The sequence below is a fragment of the Dromaius novaehollandiae genome, chromosome 3 (assembly GCF_036370855.1).
Source record: "Dromaius novaehollandiae isolate bDroNov1 chromosome 3, bDroNov1.hap1, whole genome shotgun sequence".
Taxonomy (NCBI): domain Eukaryota; kingdom Metazoa; phylum Chordata; class Aves; order Casuariiformes; family Dromaiidae; genus Dromaius; species Dromaius novaehollandiae.
The window spans coordinates 24472906-24494182 of NC_088100.1; the positions used below are offsets into that span (position 1 = coordinate 24472906).

Genomic DNA, 21277 nt, shown 5'->3' on the forward strand with positions numbered 1-21277 from the left:
AAAAAAAAACCTAACCAACCTCCCCTTCATCCCAGCCTCCCCCTGCCAAAATAATCAGTTCAATGATTTATAATGGAAGATCTAAAAATATTAAAGTAACAAATTCCCTCTTCCAAAGTTGTTGAGTTGCTTTGCTGAAATATTTTATCATTTTAATCAGATTTCTTACAGCAAAAGAGAAATCATTGTTGGGAGCAAATCTTTCCAATTTTGTGTACTTTGTTAATCATGTTTACATTATGTTTATAATAATACACTCTTATTATGGTCATGCTGTAGGCTTCCACATGAAAACACATTAAAAACATATGGAAAAACATAGATACTGACAACATAACACCAGAAAGTCAAAGATGTACAGCTTTTCATCATTGTGCTGGTGATAACGATTATCATAATCATGTAAATGTCCTATTCACAGGGTTATCTTTTGCTTTATTACTTTGTGTTTTGTTTCTTTATCTAACAGATAAGTGAAGAATAATTTAAATGTGTTTTCTTGTATTTTTTCATGGGGTCCAATTATGAAATAGTATTTTCAACAACACACGACCTTTGGGAATTAAGTAAGACATCTTCCTGTATATAGATTTATAATCCTTACACTGTGCAAATAAATCTATGCAAATCACTTTAACACCTTTCTGAACTATCCAATTTGCAGCATTTGAAAATGAGACCCTAAACATCACAGCAATATGTGACCATATGCACAGGATCAATTTTATTCTAGCCTAGTTGTTGCTCTTCTACTTTTAAACTGTTACAGATGATGAGGTTTCAATAAATAAAGCAATTTCCAGGGCCACTGGAAATCAGTTAACATCATTCCTACATAAAGAACTATTAAATTTTAAAGGTGCTACTACCTTAAACTTTCTGGAGTTTCCTGAATGAATGATAAGCCACAGGTTCTTAAAACATAAAATTTAGGTCTCTTATAAAAACTGATAATGAAGGACACTTCTGTTCAGTTGTCCTTTTCAACAGAAGCATATCCCAGTAAGTCAGTTCTTGTTTACACCTCATTACTCTTGACAGATGCTGTTTTTTGTAACGTCTTCCAGAAACTAAAGGTCTCAACTACTGAAACTCTAGTCACTGCATCTAGTTCTGCCACTGCTCCATTACTGTTACAGAATATCATTGACCCATTGACTGGTCAATACTTCAATTGTTGGATTCACAGAGTAACAAGTACTGAAAAGCTTATTACAAAAAAAAAAAAAAAAAAAAAAAAAGAAGAAGAAAAAAAAGAAAAAAGAAAAAAGAAAAAGAAAAAGAAAGAAAGAGAAAAGTAGATAATGTGGACATTATAGTGTTTCTAATGCCCTCTAGGTTTTTAGGCAGTCTATTTAATATTGTTTACCTAAGCAGTAGCCAAGACTTTTTAAATAAAGGCTATTACTGTTGTTTTCATGTCATCTAAATTGGAAAGGATCTTATAAATCTCCTCCTCCCTCCTAATGTAAATAATTGTCCTGTGCATGCATGCACACCCATGTGTACATACACACACAGAGTTCTAAATACGCCATGCGAAAACAGATGTACCTACCATGTCTAATATAAACAGTCTCTAAGGAATTACACATTTGGCTATTATACTGTCAAGAGATTTACACAGCTTAATGTAATGTATCTCTTAAATATATTTTCCTGTTTTTCACACATTATCAGTCTTAGACCTGAACATTTCCATCCCACCACAGAAAAAAATGTAATCCAGAAGAAGTAAGAGTAGTACAATATCCTAACACGACTTGGAGAATAAAATCTAGTCTGAGTGGCAAGCTATATAACTAAGAATATGTTTTGGTCGCCATTAATATAGCATATAGTTTTTGTAAAGAAGGTTGCTATCTTAATTTTGTTGTGCTGCAACTCACGAAGAACTAATTAGAGGTCTTCACATTTCACGTTAACTCCCAAACAACTAGCAAGTGAAAAGATCTTTCAGAAAGCACTTGTCCAAAGCGTGGGCAAACTGATTACTCAATATGGAGGTAGGGAAACACCTGTATGTCAAAAGTTGTGCAACATGAGAGAGGCTGACTGTCACATGACACGCAGAAGCTAAGGTGGCCCAGGGTGGAAGGGGTCTCAGTACCTGCTGAGGTAATTTTTTTGAAGGTTACAGTGTTTAGTAGTTAAAACTCTAAAACCCCTTTCAAAGCCAACTGAAAGCACAGAAGGATGTGTAATTTTTTTAAAAAGTCTCATAAAATGTAGCCCAGTTTCTGGCAATTTTTCAGGGGCACAGCCACACCCAGCTCATAACCTCTTTATGGTTATCTAATTTCTGATGCATTCTCCACAGTCCATAGATCTTTCCAGTATTACACTAGGGAGACAATTTCTAATACTGGTAAACAGTATGTTTTCACTTTCCTTCTCAAATATAGCTTAGCCGTTTTTGCTAGAACTTTTAAAAAATAAATGAACAAAAGCAGGAAAATCATCTGAAGCTTGGTTGCTGACAAAAGCTTTCTGTTTGGTTCTTTAGCCTGGCTGAGTTATAAATAAATTTAAAAAAAAAGTTGTAATAGAAAGTGTTAGGTAACCTGTGATGACAGAAATTGCTGCCAGTTCCTCTCATAACAGTAATGATAATATCAATTTAGGAACAAACAGCCTCCTATCTCCCTCTCAGCTTTGCCTATTTCTTTTGAAGGGATTTTATTCACTGCATGGTAAAATTAATCCACTAAGAAAATAATGAAAGTTGCTAGCATTTCTCCTCTGATGAATGTAAATTATTTAAAGATGTAAATAGGATTATAAAATGACAATGCCATTTGGCAGATATTTTCTGTAGCTCTTTCGAGGTCTCATTTTACCACTAAGAAAGAATATATTCTAATGACTTATCTAATGACTTATCAGTAGTATATTTTCTTAGAAATGAAACAAAGCTACTGACATGAATTCAATATAAAAAGTGGGGTCAGAGACACGTATGGATTCACTGTGGATGAAAATACTTCCATGTGAATTAGAGATGTCTTATAATATGACAGAACTGAAGCAATGGTTCATTAAAAATAATCAAAATTACATAGAAATTGGGAGCCTTATTAAAATTGAAAAATAATAAAAGTAAGTACACAATAAACTAGCAAAATAATAAACAGAGAAGTATGATTTCTTTCTTGACTGTGATTAAAAGTCTGGTGGCTCAGAAAAGGTCAGAAAACCTGCCATTCAAAGAAGGATGCAACTAGGGTAGAAAAGACACAACAAATCAAGTCATTAATTATGGGTTTTTCAAAAGCAGATGTGTTAAGACCAAAAAAATCCTTTGGAACACATCTAATGGACATGGTATAATTCAAATGCCATGACCTGGGCCTGCACTGGTAAATATTAGGAGGCAGACTAGTGGACTTCGAATTTTGGAAAAATAGGCAGTCACCATCAGAACTGCACAAATCAACACTATTCCAGCTTTACCCACGAAAGAATGAAAATAGACCAAGAGATTTTGGTATTCCTGGTTAAAAAATAGGAGAAAGGCCCTGTAAGCCCACACTCCACATAGAAATTATGCCTGGAGAAAGAGAGAGAGAGAGACAGATGAATTTATAAAGTTGCAGTCTGCTGTTCAAACCCACTTTAATGCCTGTGTCATCTTGTTTCTGAAATAACAGAAATACAGGTTTGATCAGAAATTACTGGATGTAGTTTTTCAGCCTGTGCTAAGTCAGAAGCTGGATTAGATGATCATAAGGAGCCCTCTTAGGAGCCCTCCTTTAAAATCTACTCAGTGAATCTTTGATTTGAGCACCTCATTGAAACACCTTTGACAATCCCATCCACTATTAACACTCAACTGAAGTTAAAAAAGTAATAGTAATCTAGTGAAAAACTAATGATACTTACGGACACAAACAGGAGTTTGTCCAGACCATTTGTGATCCTGAAGGCAAATTCTGACAGATGTACCAACAAGTCGAAAGCCGGGATTACACTGGTAGACTACAGTATCGCGGTAACTGAAGCCGTCTCCACTAATATGACCATTTACAATTGGATCCGGAGAACCACAGTGACCAGCTACAATAAAAAACAACTCGTCAAAAATACATATTCTTACAAATCTTGTCAATATTTACAAGAATGCTGATAGGAAAATAACATTTTATTCACTTTTTTGTTAAACTGTATTAGAGTCAGATACAGCAGTGTACTGTACAAGTGCTGGGGCATAAAAAACTACAGGTGGTATTTCTTCTACTCTCTCAGGGTAAAGGAAGCAGTGATATTCAAAGATTTTTAATTTTCATGTATATGTATAGTTTCTATAGATTCTGTTGCACAAAAATGACAAATTTGTTTGAAGAATGTCTGGGAAAATGTAAATTGAAAATGCCTGAAATTACAAATATATCATTCATTTTATTTGCTATAGAACTGACAATTTAGCATGAATAACAATTTTTCCCCTCTTCCTTAGTAAGGTTGCCTATTTCTTCAGAGAAATGTGGATTACAAGTAAAAGGTATTAAACTCCCAAGCCACTACCACTGTTGCATTACGGTATTCTGATTTCTCTTATTCATGATTTGCTTTGGACTTTGTGAGTATATCTGAGCTAATAAATACAACATGCTTGGGACCATTCTCTGGCACTGAGTCCTACCGGCACAGAGCAATCTGCATCCTTAACAGAAATTTCCTCACCATCCAGAATAGTTGCTAGGAAGCTTCCTGCTAGGATTAGTTCGTACTGGTTTAGGCTGACTTGAACTGGGAATTGACTTAGGGAACGTTAGCCAAAAACGTCAGGCATTATCCTAACAATTTAAGAGGATAGATGATCCAAGGTCCATCCTCATGTGCATGTCCTGGCGTTGTTATTTCATTAGTACAAATGTGGCCCTTGTTATTCCACTTATCCAACAAATAATAGATTTCTCACTAGTAGGTCTTCAGGCATTACTCAACAGCTCCTAAGACTGTAGTCAAAAAAATACACACTCATTTATTAGAAGAAAAAAAAAGGCAGTTGTGTGGGTTCACAGTCAGCGTATTGCCTTCCCGAGAAGAAACAGACTCACATACGACATTTTAAACTATCTTAGATTAGCTCCTTTACAGAATTGCAACGCCTCTAAAGAGGCCTTTACAGCATTTAGGCCTCTATTTCTATTTCTTAGAGTTTTTATCCGGTTTAATTTAAAGACTGCAACATAAAAAGGAGGTTCCTAAACTCTTGAAAAAAAAAGTTTCTACAGCTAAGTGTATCTCATTATGTTCAAATATTTCCTAACATTCAGCTTCAGTTTCCGCAAGCAACTTGATGTTTATTTATTGATGTTTATTTATTAATGCTTTTTAGTAATAGATTTTAAAAGCGCTCTTATTTGAATGTACTCTTTCCAAAAAAAATGGCTATTATATTATATTATATTCAGCTGATTCTAAACTGACACATTTAACGCCTTTAGTCTGTGCCTATAAATTCAAATTAATGCCAAAATTATCATAAACTTTCTCTATATTGTTTTCTAATATACAATATTGTCGCTATACTTTGAAATAAAGACCTTTTTGCAGCTGTACAAAGACATGGAAAGAAAGGAATGTCTACCAGCACTGTTTCTTGCTTAGTTATATCCAGCTGTTCTTAAACAATACAGAACACATGAATCTGGTGTAATCTAAGTTTAGGCACTAAGGTATCCAAGTAATAAGCCTATTCTTTCTAGGTTTGTTATTCTGTTGAGAAAGAGTGTTTCTGAGCAGGAAACTACTCCTCTCTATTGACTAAAGAGAAGAAAAGCATTAATTTTTTAGTGACACTAAGTAATTACAACTGCCGTTAATTTCAGCTAAAGCTATGCTAAGCACATCCAGTCCTCATTTTGAGATGCAAGGACAGGGACCTGAAGGCTCATGACCACCACTAGAACGAGGACGTGTGATGCTCTATTTCACATGGAGGCCATATCCACGAATGGTAGGCTTATTTGTAACAGCTTCTCTGGGATGGAATCTCCTTTGTACTGAAGTCGCTGTATAATGCTGAGCAGTGCATTTCATTTACACTTCATGGCTCTTCTAAACCACTAGAACCATAAAACATATGTCACACTTGATTAGAGTATATTTTTTCATACATACAGGATTATTATAATAATCTTAAACAGAGGATTGCTTGAATTGTCTCTTTAAGGGGAGATTATGATATTGTTCTGTAAATTTGTGGAAGGAAAGTGTGGATGTAAGCTTTCCATGCCCAACCTTTTACACAGCTACTCTTCCCCTGACAGGGAGTATGACAATGGAGAGCAACAAAGTCATTGATGGCATATAGTATTTCTCCTGGAAATGTCTCATAGGGTAATTTACCTTGTTGTTCTCAGTCCGAATCAGTAATTTCATCCCCCCTTACCCTTCTTTGCTCTCCAGCCTCCCTCAGCCACTACTTGTCTATGATATGCTCCAGCCCCCTAACCACCACAGTTGCCCTTTGCCTGGACTTGCTTTAGTTTGCTGATCTCCCCCTTGAATGGTGGGTGACAAAAACCTAGACAGAGTATTTCAAATGAGTGCCAGATAGTGACCTTCTTTACTGAAAGGCCACACTGCTAAATCATGTTCAACTTATCCACCAAATCACCCAGGTTGCTTTCTGTGAAGCTACTTTCTACCCAGTCAGTTCCTAGCCTGTACTAATGTATAGCTCAGTTCTAGCAGAAGTGCAGGACTCAGCACTTGTCTTTGTTGAACTTCATGAATTTTCTCTTGGCCAAGGTCCTGTCCCTCTAATTAGCTGTACTGCTCTCTAGCATATCAAGCACTCCCCCATCATTTGCTGTCATCCTCAATCTTGCTGATGCTGCATCCCAACCTCTCATCCAAGTCACTGACAAAGATGTTGGAGAGTATCTGCCTCAGCATCCACCCTTTAGAAACATCACTAGAAGCAGGTTACTAGTCATTCCTTGAATCATTGAACACTATCTTCAGAGCTTGGTTGTCCAATTAATTTTACACCTACCCTGTAGTTCACCCATCCAGACTGTATCTCCTCAATTTGGCTACAAGGATACCGTGGGAAGCTGTTTCAAAAGTCTTGCTACAGCCAAAAGTAAAAGAAATCTATTGCTCGCCCCTCATCCAATGATCCAGTCATCAGGGAAGGCAGTAAGGCTGGTTAGGTCTGCTTTTGGTTATGCCATCCTGGCTGTTCCCAATTATCTACTTGTTCTTCATATGCCTGGAAATGGAGTTGCCAAAGACTTGCTCTCTAATTTTCCCAGGGACTCAGGTGAGGCTGACTAGCCTGTAGCTCTCTGCCTCCTTCTTCTTGCCCTTTTTTCGAAGTCTGATGTTATACCTGCTTATCTTTCAGTCACTGGAATTGTTCCCACTTTTCAAACATGGTAGAGAGTGGCCTTGCAATGCTATAAGCTATCATCTCCGACTCGCCCTGTCCAATTATACGTATTAGTTCAGTTTATCTAAGTGGTCTCTTAGTCACTGTACTGCTATGACAGCTCTCTCTCCCCCAAAATGTGATACTAGGAATGGAGAATTCATGGTGTGGTTAATCTACAACTAGATGAACTACATGTTAGAGTGGAGTTATACCTTAGTTCTAATAACAATTTCTTCTTCTTAAAAAAAAAAACCCTGCATGGTCCTAAATTCCAACTCATCATTCAGACAACTGGGAAAACTAAAAACTTTGGGGAAGGAAATCATGAAAAAGGTGCAAAAAGGGAAATGAGAAGCTGTATTTATACAAGCTAAAATGGAATACATTTAAATGTTTAATTTTAATAGGCCTAAAAAGTGAAAAATTGAAACTCAATGGTTGTATTGAAGCCAAATACAGAGAATCACAAGAAATTTCAGGAACAAAGATAGCTGAGATGTGCCAACTGGAGTATTGCATATTTTCTCTTGAATGAGAATTTAACAACCCTCTGCACTTATTATGTAAGTCATTTCATTCACAGATCACTCCAGCTAGAGGAGCTAATGATTTTTTGTAAATTTTGACTCATTTAGATTAAAAATCCCAACAACTTAAGAACTGAAAGAGTAGGGCAATAACATAAAATTTATGTAATTTTCCAGTCACACAAAATTAGATTAAAAGTAAATTAAAGAGGCTGCCAGTGGTTTTTTTAATAAAATATGCTCTCAAGAACTAAGGAAATTGTTCACGTGGCTCAAGGTTGAGTCAGCAGCTGTCTTCTAAAACAACTGGCAAACAGGATACAGGTCATTTTATTTTATTTTTCAACGAGAAATTGAAATGTAATTCAATAACACTATATCATACTAGATCATTTAAAGAACCAGAGATTTATACAAAAGCACAGTCCATACTATTTTCTCACACTGACAAAGGCTGGGAAATGCATATATTATAAAATTATGTACAATATGGAATTCTTACATTCTGGGAAAAAATATGCTAAGAATTTATGAAAATAGAATGGAATAGATTTACATTTAAGTTTAGATTTTAGAGTGTGTCCTTAATGTATTTGGATAGAGTTTTGCACCTGAAAGTCATACAAAATCAGGTTAAAATATCTGTTCAGAGAAAGTATTTTAGTCTATGATTAAATTCCAAAATAGTAGAGATGGAATTAAGTATACACTTCAGTGCTTCTCATTAGAGCTATACTGCTCCTACATGTACGCATGCACACTCATACAACACAAAGCATACACACAGACAGGTATGTTTAAACTCTACTGACTTATAGGTGCAATAATTTTTGGAAGGGAAAAGGGAAAGTGATATGAAATATCAGCAGTGTTACGAATTGAATGAAACCAGAAGAAAAAATAGCCTGAGGATTCATATTTATCTTTTTTAACGAGGAAAAGATAGACACAGTACTAAATGCTTGAAGACATAAGTTCTATATTTAGCCTTGGACTCATTAACTGCAGTCATTGGATTTAGCTTTCTTCTGAGACAGGTAACAAGGATTTGACAAACCTTTGATTGAGATGTAGAAATTAGTTCACTCAACTGGACTGAAATCATAAATTCATTTTACACAGATCAATGGGAAACACAAAGTAGTATCTATTTTCGCCTATAGCTGTCCAGAACAACATTCATGCAGGTAAAAGCTTCTTCAACTCGCTATCATTCTTTTGAAATGTAAAGGCTCATTCAGAGCTCCCTGGGTGTATGCCTAGTGATTTTAGTAGGCTTTAGGTTAGTCCTAAAGGCACCTTTGAAATAAATCTGGTGCATATTGTCCTTCAAATTTAGGAATAAACAAGTGGTGACATTCACATCATCTGGCTTAAAGAACCAAATTTACCTTTTCTGAATTACTCTCTGGAAGAGCTTGCATAGTTCCATTCACCTTGTTAAGAAGTTAAGATCTTAGATTGTACTCTAAACTGCATCTAAATTAGGTGGAAAATGCATGGTGTGAATATCCCTCATGTGAGAGAAATTAGAGAGGCAGGAGGAGGTTTAATACAAACTTCTGCAGCATGCATGTGATAAGTCATTTATATTTAGACTTTCACACTCATAGCTGTGCTTTTTTGTCATTATAGAGCTTGTCATTATAGAGCTTGTCTGAATTTGAAATAGCAAAGGCTAAATGGTTATTAACAGTCTTCCGGTTCTAGGTGCAACCCTTTTTGTCTAGTGAGGATATATGCATGTATTTAACTGTCCTAAACATAGAGCTGCATTCTACAACGCAAGCAATCTGGTATATCTCACAGAAACCAAAATCACTCAAATTTTTTAAGAAAAAGAATTGGAAAGTATCATAAACATTATTTTTACCACAATTACAGTTCCTGCAAGAAGTATTGTGGTCATTTGAGGTGGAAATACATCTGCAGAAAGTATTTAAAATGCAGATAATCAGCTGGAGAAAAGCTAGAAGTTAGTAGCTATGACCAAAGGGTTAAGAGCATAGCAACAGATACCAATTTCAGTGTGGATTTGTGGATTTACTAAAGCAGACCAAATCCAACAGAAAAACACTCTTAGGAAAAGGAAAGGATGAATTTATATAAATAAAGTTCAAGCTGTATATAAAGACAGTCTTTCCTAACCATGAGAACTTGTAACTTCATTAGCTGTTCTCCAAAGGGTTAAAAGTTTCACTTGTGTGTGGTTTTTAAACTGACTGGGGGATTAAACTGGTACTGTTCATTAAGTAAGTGCTGTGCAGATGGGTTCCTCTCCATCTGTACACTGTTTGGGCCTAAATTTATTGCTATCATAGACTGTTACTGTTCTAAGTTGTTTAATGGTCAAACATATTTCTCAGTAGTCAGAGTAGAAGAAAATCCTCTCCAGCCTTCCACAGGCAAGTGTAATTTATAATACAAACACAGAATCCATTGAGATTTATATATTGTTTAGTTTGTACATGCTATATTATCCTGCATGTTTAGCTCTTCAAAAATGAGAAGCAGTACGTAAGTACTACATACTATTGTGATTGTTCAGCGGATAAAATGGGGTTTCAGATTATTTAAAATGAATGAAAGCTAACACAAATCATTTTGCTAGCAATTATGATATGCAAGTACCATGCACCACACTGGTAATGAATGGTATAACACATCACAAAACCTGTGGGGTAATAGCCTTTCTCTTTACAACGCAGCTCCCATGTTTGCAACAGAAGAAAGGATTGAAGAAAATACTTCTACACATGTGGACTTCGATCTACACAGTTGCAGTTCCTCATCTTTTAATGGTTGGTCAGCTTCATTCTAGGGATAACCAGACATCAGCAGGAAGTAAGACTGTTTTGTCTTCCTGCACAACCCTCTTATGCTGCTCCGTGGTGGAATGGATGAAACACAGTAGTGATCTCATGTACACAAAAAGCTGATCCTGAAGCATAGGAGAGCTCAAAAAAAATTCCCCTGGTCAGCACCTGAGTGGAATTTTTTTTGCTAGGTAAAACAGATTTGCTTTACTCTTTTTTTACTCATTCAAATCTCCATTTATGCCATTATTTCACCATCACTCAATACAGCATATTTTAAATTCCAAAAATAAATCGTAAGGGATTGAAGAAGTATCAAGCTAGAAAAATGTTTTTCCTTCTCACAAAATTTGTCAGAAACAACTGCATCTTGCTGGGGTTCACTAATAACAAACCACTATTTCAAAGCCAGTTAATTCTTTTGTGCCTGAACTCAGACTTATTATGAATTTCAGTTACTTTTATCTCATTTACAGACTTTTCAAGTAGTTTTATTAAGGTAAAAGCTAATATGAGACTCAATGAAGAAAAGGAGAGTCAATGAACACAAGTTGGTATTTGGGAAATTCCTATTCAATATAAAGAAAAAAAATCACTAGATGGTGGTTAGGAACAGGTTTCCCAGGGAAGCTGTGGAGCCTCTATCTTTGGAGATATTCAGAACTCAGGTGGACATCGTGCTGAGCAACCTGCTCTGACTGGCTCTGCTTCGAGCAGTCTGTTGGCTTAGACGACCTCTGGAGGTCTCTTCTAACCTACTTGATTTTGTAAGCCTATTAAGTAAACACTTCCTATGGACATGCATATTATTTATAAAATGGTGATGAGGAAAAGTTTTAGTCCCTGCCATAGTGAGGAACTTCTTTAGCTGGTCACTCAAGTAGGGGAGATGACATGTGATCTAGCAAAAACATAGTTATATCTCCTGGAAAGTGAACCGATACTTATATTCAGAAGTGTGGCCAAGCAATTTCCTAGGTAGGAAGGAAGGAAATAAATTTTGGGGAGAAAGATTAAATCTAGATAGCCTTAGATATGTGATGAGATGTCAAAATGAGAATCAGGTTTAAAGCCAGTTCAGTACATGATGGATACAGCCCTTACTGTAAGTACTCAGACTGAGAATCCCTCACAGGGCAGGTGTTTGGAAAGCATCAGGAAATCATATGAGTAGAGGGGGAGACAGAAAAAGAGAGAGACTATAATTTGGGCATATTTATGTTCATCTCTTTACCTGTATCTTCTATAAACATTTGTATGTTTCTTTCATACTTTTAATGATTTGAATAAATATTGTATACTTACATTTTACATAACCTGGACTGAGTTACAAGTGAATTAAAGGTAAATGAAAAACAACAGTGCATTCCATGAAAAGGTGTGATAAAGCTATGAACTGGGCCCTGGGACATGTTCACAAGGGCCCACAATCTCAGGGTACTGACCCAGTCTTTAGCCTATTCAAAAGCTAATTTAGGGTAGCTATATTCTTTTAAAATTTTACAGTAGCTCTTTTAAAATTTGCTTAGCTCTATGAGACAATGATCACAACTTTTGAACAGTACTTATTTTAAGAGATAACCTACTGTAAAATTATCTTTACAAAAATTGTGCTACAAACATTACTGTTGCAAAATGAACCAATCAATCAGGAATGTATGATCAAAGGTTATGAAATCTTAATTCAGATCTCATGATCTGAATTACATCATCTCCTGCTACTTTTTTCAAAAAGATTCTCTTTTCATTTCCCTTGCTGCTGCAGTCTAATGTCTGAAATTAAAGAAGAAAAGGCAATCAATAGGGCAAGTAGGACACAGATACCTAGGTTTTATCTCCACTTCTGACAGAAGACCCCTTCATGTCTATATTTCACCTACACCCAGTCAAATTGTCTGTAAAGGTGCTGGTGAAGCAGACACTGTGATGGAGAACAGAGTTAATATGCAGCTGAAAACTCTACACTTTTTTTCATCAAGTCTAGATTATTATGCTTTTGTTTGTTAGTACATTACTGTTTTCTAGCTTGCAACTTCCTTCAAAGTATTTTCCCTAAAAGTGTTCACAGGAATTAAAGATCTCCAGAAATGCAGGATGTTGTCACTACTACTCTGTTAAAAAATGTTTGCCTAATGATTCTTGCTATTGCTTTTTCTTAATAACCTGCTAAGATGAAGTAGATGATACATGAAAATTGTTTTTAGAAGACATGATTGAGTTGGTATGTGGTCCCATTACAACTGGCTATTGTCAGGGAGATGTTTGTCTTTTATTTTAATATAATATTCTATCAGAGGAATGGCGTTGTCTTTTAAATAGGAACTCTATGCCTTGCTCAGTATCTGTGGCCTTTTCTTTCAGTTTTGCACCTTGCTGTGGGCATGAACTGCAAATACCTTTATCATGGTACTATGCTTAGAAAAGTAAAGTGGTCGTGATCTTACTGACATTGTGAAAGTTAAGCACAATCAGGCTTTTAAGAATGCTCAGCAGCCTTGCATTTCAGTTCTTTACATATATAAATGTTGCATGTTCAGCTGTTTTGTGTAGGTCCACACTGACACTGATCTGTTGCAAATACATATGCAGTATTAATTTTGACTTGGTTTCTAGAATTGACATCAGCGATTCCTCAGTCAGTATGTCAGAGGTTTGAACAAGTGAGGCTTAGAAAAAAGGGGTTTTTTTCAGTTTTGATTGACATTCTGAATTTACACCTTCCAATAAGACAAAAGCATTTTGTTCTTCATGAGATGCTACAAAGCATAGCTACCTACATTTTTAAGCAGCTATTTTGAACATATCAAGGTCAGAGGAAGATAACCGGTATTTTATATCTCTGTTCATATGCAAAATTATCATGTTGACACACTCTTATAAAACATCATGCTCCCAAAGGTTGGGAGGTCAAGGGATTTTACAATTTATAAATGAATAAACAGAATTTATTTAAAAGCCCTAAAGTTAAATATTACTGTTAGATATACAGCTATTTAGACAAATTTTCCTTTAGCCTATCTGAAATTTTTACGAAAAATGAGTTCTGGATAGTTCTGCTGAAAAGGATGTGCCTAGGCAGCAAAGAATAAAGCTGCTTTCTAAGCAAGGTTGAACTCTGAAGTAAAAAGAAGAGATTCCTCCTGGCCTGAGAGCAAATGAAGAGTCAGCTGTTAGAACTGCTGAATTTCTATAAAAAATTATATGCCAGTAGAGTAGTATAAAATCATTTACAGCATACAATATTTTCTGTATTCAGGATACCCTTATTTTTCATTGGTTTAAGAGCATTGTTCCTTGACATGAGCCGATTTCCAGTACTTATTATTGTGTTAGATTAAAAAAACTCAGAAATATGTTTACCTAGGCATTGGGTTTCAATACCACTCCAGAGTCCATTTGCTAAGCACTCTCTTACGTGAGAACCAACTAATGTGTATCCTGTGTTACAGGTGAATATTGCAGTAGCTCCATATACTGTTAAGGTTCCAATCTTATTTCCATTTGGTGGAGATGGAAGACCACCACAGGAGATAACTAGGAAAAACAAAACAAAACAAAACATTATAACTGAAATATGAACTCACTTTACATAACTTCTTAGATATACCATCTCACATTTTCTTAAAAAGTAAGAGTAATACAAAATAAACATAAAAGAGCTGGCAGTTGTATGCCACAGTAAGGGCTTAAAATTATGCTTGCTTTGGCAACACATGTTCTAGATCTGAAAATTCAGAAAGGTATCTTCACACCTTGACAGCAGCTTAGATGCAATCTGGATTTCCAGAGCTGAAGCACAAGAACTACATGAATGTCCAGGAAGGTTGTGGCTGTACTGCATGTTTCCTTTTTCCGGGCTACTCCTCATACGTGCTTTCCCAGGCTTGTGAAGATGCCTTCTTAAAGGTATTGTCTTTACATGTGGTACTCTGAACTGTTCTAAACTGTCTTTTTTCTTATTTCTTGCTGATATTCATAATCATATAATACATATCATAGGCTACCTGCTAAAAAAATAAATTTTGCTGACTCTAGATTTCACTCATTATCACAGAAACCTTCTGTATCGTCAGCTGCAACCCCCAGCTACTACAGACAACACATGAAAAGCTCCCTTTTAAGAATGTATCAAACTCTAATTTAGTTAGAACTGTTCTGTCACACCTTTTGTTTCTAGAAAAAATAAATCAACAATCTTGTAATTTAAGATGCACACAAATGCCTCCTCTATTTTCAAAAGTGTGTTAATCACAGCTGAATTTACTAACTGAAACCTCAAGGCCCCATTCTTCTATATTTTAGAAGGTTCACTGTAGAAAATAACAAAGAATTTCCAGGGTAGAATTTGGATAAAATAGAGTGCATACCACTGTGCAGTCAGCTCAGCCACAATTAAAATATATGTGATCAAAGTTTGTTATGCACACAAGATTTCCAGAGGTGGAAAAGACTCCTTTTGACTAAATTCAAGTCATATCAATGTCATTTGTGGAGGGGCCTAATGTAACTTCTAATGCTAATATTCAGAATATTAATTACACTTATACACACAATAAAAGAGTCATTTTTTTCATAAGGTGCAATAGAATGGTTTGTTCTAAACATGTCAGAAATGCTTTATTTTGGTAATTGCTAGGAAGCTATTCAGCGTAATCTTAAACAAATGAAACTAATGTAGTAGTTAGGTCTCTCTCAATCCATAACTCCCTTAATGCAATGCTTTGCAATGCCTTTAGAGACATCATACATAGAAACTATTCACAAGTTAATATTGATACATACGATTAAATGCTTTACCATCGTTGTTTCAGTTATCATTCCTGCTGCTTCAGAAATATAAATTTGAACAGGTAGAATCTGTATATACACAATCTCCTCTGCGTATGTGAGTGACAGACAGACAGTAAACATTAGACTTCTCTTCAGTGTATTTCTGGATCTTAATGATCTATATCTAATGAAAGCATTGCTAAACATGGGGATGGAGTTTGCAATAATTACATCCTAATCGGTCCTCTTTCATAGGACAAAATAAAATATCTGTCTTATAAATAAACTATTATTTAATTAGCAGCTCCTTTGATTTCCGAATCTAACTAATCCTTTGCTTTTTGTTACCAAAAAGTAAGTGCCACTTAGTGGTTCAGTACCTCTTTAGATGATTTGGGGTATTCTGTCTATCTTCCAGCTGCTGTTGAGGAAAGCTGTGAGTCTCTTGTAAGTCCTCTGTAGTACCTACCATCTTAGATAATGTAGCATGTCTCATAAGGCATTAAGAGCTTATGGTTAGGCAACTGAATTGCATCTTTTGTGCATCACAGGATGTACATCGTACTGAAGTTTTGCGCTGTCATTTATTTGCAATAAAAAGCTATCTGATGTTTATGGTCATTGTGTTATCACAATCATAGAATCGTACAAAATACTTCTAATACTATTCATCATAACATATCACTGACGTGCCTGCAGCCTTAATAGGTTTGACAAAGCAGAATATTCTGTTCCCTCTGCGTCAAAAATCCCAGAACTAAACTGTTCTCCTGATCCCCAGAACTCTTTCCTGGAGACTGCCATAAAAATTCCCTTATTGATTCAGTTTGTCTCAGAATAGCCATTCTCAAAAATCTTCTGTTATTACAAATGGAAAAGTAAAATTAAAGAAAACTTCCAATTAAAGAAACTTCACCAAATGAAAAAAAAATCACTTTCTGAAAAAAGAAAGTATCTTTTTCAGGATGAAATACATAATTTGAATCACTCGTTGGAATGACATGCTACTCTGAAAAACTGTGTGCATAGATTTTATTTCCAGTTCTGCTCAGTATGCCAGGCCTGTCAGTTGTCCACTTCTTTTAGATGCTAGGACTTTCTGCATCACCCTGGCATTGAAAGAGAGCCTGTAAGTGCTACCACAGTGTAGGACAAGTATCTGCTTTAAGGCTGGCAGAGCTAGCTGATCTGCCAAATATCTTCCCCTGCCGAAGTGAAGAACACCTTGGAGAAAGGAGAAAGAAGAAATGGATTTTGGAGGGGATTTATTAAGACTCTGATACCGTAACCTTTGACAATTATATGACCCAAAGAGAATGTCAAGGTTCTGTAAAGCACTGAGTATCTGAAGTCAGGCTAACATAATTTATGATACCTTTGTATGAAGAATGCATAAAAACACACTCATGAACTCATATGTGTGTTTCTCCAACTGTACATGTTTTGTGTTACACCCAAAAGGTCAAAGTAATATCACCTTCTAATCTAACCTAAAATCTTCTAAAACAATAACATCATCTCCTAGTATTCTCCAAATACTTATGCATACTTAGTTGAATAAATCCAGAATCACAGATCATCATCCAGATGGATCCTGTGATTCTATATCTTTGACTGTTGTATGAAATGTATTGTACTTTACACATACAAAATAAGAGTTCCAATCGACTAATTTCAACAAGTGATAATCAATGAAAATATTATATCTGCTTACTTACAGAAGATTGATAGTAAAAGAACTTTTTTAAAAAATAAAAGTCCTACTTAGAAAAAAGGGTATGCATTAAAAAGAATTTTTTATTCTGAAAACAAGTATGTTCCTTACCCTTACAACTTGGCCTCTCATTGCCTGCACTCCAGGTTCCATTACTCCTGCACTGTATGAGTCTTTGACCCAATAAATAATATCCAGGACTGCAGCTGAGCATGACTTGAGCTCCATACTCATTCAGTGACCCAGAAATCAGTCTCCAGACAACATGTTCTGTGAGCAGAGTCTCTATGCTGGGACAAGTTACAGCTGTGAAGAAAGGACACGTATATCTTAGCATTTTACCCTTACATTTCTTCACAGAAAATGTGTCTTGCCTTACTGGCAGAAGTCGTGCAATGTAAAATAGAGCACACTACAAGCATTTTTGAAATACAATTTCCAGAAAAATAATGAACAACATATAGTTAATGTTAAGAATTGAGGAGAGGTTTGTAGTACATTCTAATTTAGAGAGCTGCAGTGCAACACTATTCTCTCCAATGTGATTCATTTAAAAATTTCAGAGACAGAATACATCTCAGACTATAGTGGATATACAAGGAACAATAAATAATGCTGTGTACTTTGTGTGAAAGCTCAACATCTGTAGGGCTACTGCCCTCTGATAATTTAACATAAAAGAAATTTCACACAATGCTGTTTTTCTGCCCATGATATTCACTTAAAAGCTCTAGCAAGTTCTTAAAACAGGTTGTCATAGAAGTTGTTAACACATATCACATACTAATTACTATAAAATGGTATACTGTCAGGAAAATTATTACATCCCAACTTAGCATACTGGCCATTAAAAGTAAAGATAACATTCAGAGAGATTTTAGAGTGGTTTCAGTTCTGTGGCATTCAGTATTTCAGATTTTTTAACAGAATGCAGTTAGTTAAAGTCGCTAAGAAATTTAATTTAGGTTTTTTGTAAGACTTATTATAACTGTAATTGATTTTCTTCGGAAATAAATACCAACCATTTTTATACATTTTTCAACCTTAAACTGATGCTCTGCAATTCTGAATAAAGCATATAAGCTATTTACCACACTGAAGTGAATTCTATCTTAATGTGCCTATGTCTCTATAAATAGACTAGCTTTACAAAAATATTTATGATTATTTTAATTAAAAATAGCCATATTTGGATTCTTAAGTCATTCAGAATTTCCCTGCTATAGAAAAATTCTGAATGAATTAGTAACTGCCCATATCCCAGAGAACACGTTAGCAAAGACTACTATCCCAGCAATACTTCAGAAAAGCAACACTTCAGAAAAAAAGGAAAAAAGAAACAGCTAAGAAAAATTCAATGTCTTTTTTTTTTGTTTTCTTTATATATTGCTTTAAAAAGTAATAATTTTTCTAAAGATGTGGTACATTTAGGAATGAGTACCTCTGATCTTTTCTACACTATACTCAAGTTTTGCTGTTATGTGTAAAACAGAAGGAATAGGAAGAAGTGTGTAAAAATCCTAAACTGTGTGAACAAATAAGAACAAGAATCTGATTATCATTTATGCTACAATAAATTCACTTCATTATATCAGGGAAGGACCAACAAAGCTGACAAAAATTCATTACGTACGCTCTAGACTTACTTTTCATTGTCTGAGAGGTGCAAGGTGATTTTTTCAAGAGTATGAATATGCAATGAAACAGACTAGTCATGGGAATTACTGAAACGTATGGAAGGTAATAGAAGAAACACTCCTGTAAAATTTTAGATTTTCACCACTTTTCAGAATAACTTTGGTAAATGATAAAAATATTCATATACCTATCACTTATGAGATATATGTGGTCAAAATAATGTCATATAATAACATTCTGACTATTTAGAAGCAGCTTCCCAAGTTAAAAGACAACTTCCTACCTACAAATTTAATATAAACTAGTAGTGACACTAAGATGTGTTTCACAGCCAAAGAATGAAAATTATTAACTAAGAAACAGTTCTTTCTTATTCGTTATTAAATACTATCAAGAACATTAAGGCACTTCACTGAACACCTCAGATAGAAATCATATAGGTCTATCAGAACACAAAGATTATACTAAATAGGCATTCAATGTCCTGATAAAAGAAAAATTTTTACCACTTTTCCTTTGAAGTAATAGATTTATTGAGAAATGTGGTTCTTTCAAAGATGAAAGGAAGCTTCTCATTTAGCCTAATAGTCACTAAAAAAAACTGTAGTCTCAAGCATAGGGGATATCTTAAGACACTGAGAGATAAGAAGCTCAGTTATTTCACTGTATGTTAATCAGCCACATAATCTTTCCTCTTAATCCAATGCTAATGTTAGTATGTAATTTATTTTGTTCTTTAGCTATACATGCACTCTGAATCTTGCTTGTTGCAAGCACACTTTACAAACAAGATCAGATTTCAATATACGGTTGTAGAATTTCTACTTGAAGATGTTACCATTTGAGTACAGAATATACTTCCTTTAGTTCCTGACTGTGTTGATGTAATCAACTAAAAATGTTGTTTAAAAATTTTAAGTTTTTAATTTTACAAGTAATGATTCTGATTTATTATTTTCCCCTTCCTTCAAGAGACAAAAAATAGACTATTAACAGATGTTTGATTTAGTGCACACAGTTTATGATTGAGTGCATCAACTTGGCCCTCAGAGTGTCTCTCCTCTGAATTATGGGCTGGACACTACAGTTACTTGTTATTTACATAGATGAAACTGAAATAGATGATCTCAACTTTTTCTAGATGCAGAGATGTACTCTTTTTCCTAGGTCTGTTTTATACAGAAATGTTGGAAAAATATTGCGTGTCATAAAGTATAGGTCAGTAAACATAATTAATATTTGAAATTATAATTAGACTCATTTTAATGAAGTGACAGTCTCCATGTACTGATAATTCTGAACAGGCTCAAAAGCAGGACATTCATCCTGAGATATAAGTACCATAAAAAAATTGAAAAATTAAGTTGTTCTATCATCACAAAAATATATTTGCTACTCAAAGCTCATTACTACAGGAACTGTGGCACTGAGCAAGAAAAAAAAAATATAACAAGAACTTTTTAACTACAACTAATAAAGCGTAACAAGAATTTGTGTAGTAATGTGCAGAGGTTTTAGGTTTAACTCTTCATAATCATTAATGTCTTATATTTTTCTTACTCTTTTTACTTGTTCTGGTCAATAAATACAATTAACTATTGATATTTTCAATAGCATAGCATACCAGAAAACTGAATCTTCCTTTATACTGAGTTGCCTTTATGTCTACAAGCCTTTGCTTGCCTTTGCTTATTCTTACATAAATAAAAAAATGCATCTCATGCTATTCGAGCAGCATCTTAAATGTCATGTCAAATGTCATTTATGTGGCCCTTAATGCAATCATTGTTTCAAGACAAAAAAATTGACAAATGCAATGTGTATGATGAAAAATGGTCTCAATTGTAGGAACTAACTAATACTTGCAAGTGTAATGGCATCTGATACTTGGTTGTCATTCTTCAGCTGGTATTAAAAGATCACGAAGAAATGGAAATTCAGTATTAGATTAACAAAGCAAAATTAAGGTAAAGGCAGTATATTATGAAAGACAAAAGAGAAAAAGTAGTACAGTTTAATCTCCTAAGAATTAGTAAAATAGGAAGACACTGGAAAACCAAATAATCCCATCTACTGCAGAGCCTAAGAACAAAGATAACAAAGGATCATTTGAGCAAGTTGATAGTTTCAGTGTTCTAGTAGAAAAGAAGAATCCAGCACAAAACACTCAAGTGCTTTTTTGGTGTTCACCACATTTAAACCAGAAAGGCTTCCAAACCCCAGGGCAGATAAAAAGGTCAAATAGTATTCAGTCTCAGTCTATCAATCGAGTCAGCTATGTCCAGTCAATCTGTTACCAGTCTAATATATCCAAACTCAATCTAAAATGCTTGAACTAACTGTTTTACTACAGCTCAGTGAACAAACACTAACCCTTAACAGGTATTCTGTGCAATAGAACCACCCTTAACAAAAAGGAAAAAGA

At 34.9% G+C, this 21277-nt stretch overlaps 1 protein-coding gene across 1 annotated transcript in view; it reads right to left on the minus strand.

Moving 5' to 3' along the window:
- The window catches only part of CSMD1 (CUB and Sushi multiple domains 1), a 1240345-nt gene that overhangs the window by 64616 nt on the left and 1154452 nt on the right, over window positions 1-21277 (minus strand). Inside the window, exons 51-53 of the mRNA XM_026097018.2 lie at window positions 17326-17520; window positions 14091-14264; window positions 3883-4056 (exon numbers count right to left, since the gene is read on the minus strand). Coding sequence (XP_025952803.2) covers window positions 3883-4056; window positions 14091-14264; window positions 17326-17520 — 543 coding nt within the window. The remainder of the gene's footprint in view (window positions 1-3882; window positions 4057-14090; window positions 14265-17325; window positions 17521-21277) is intronic.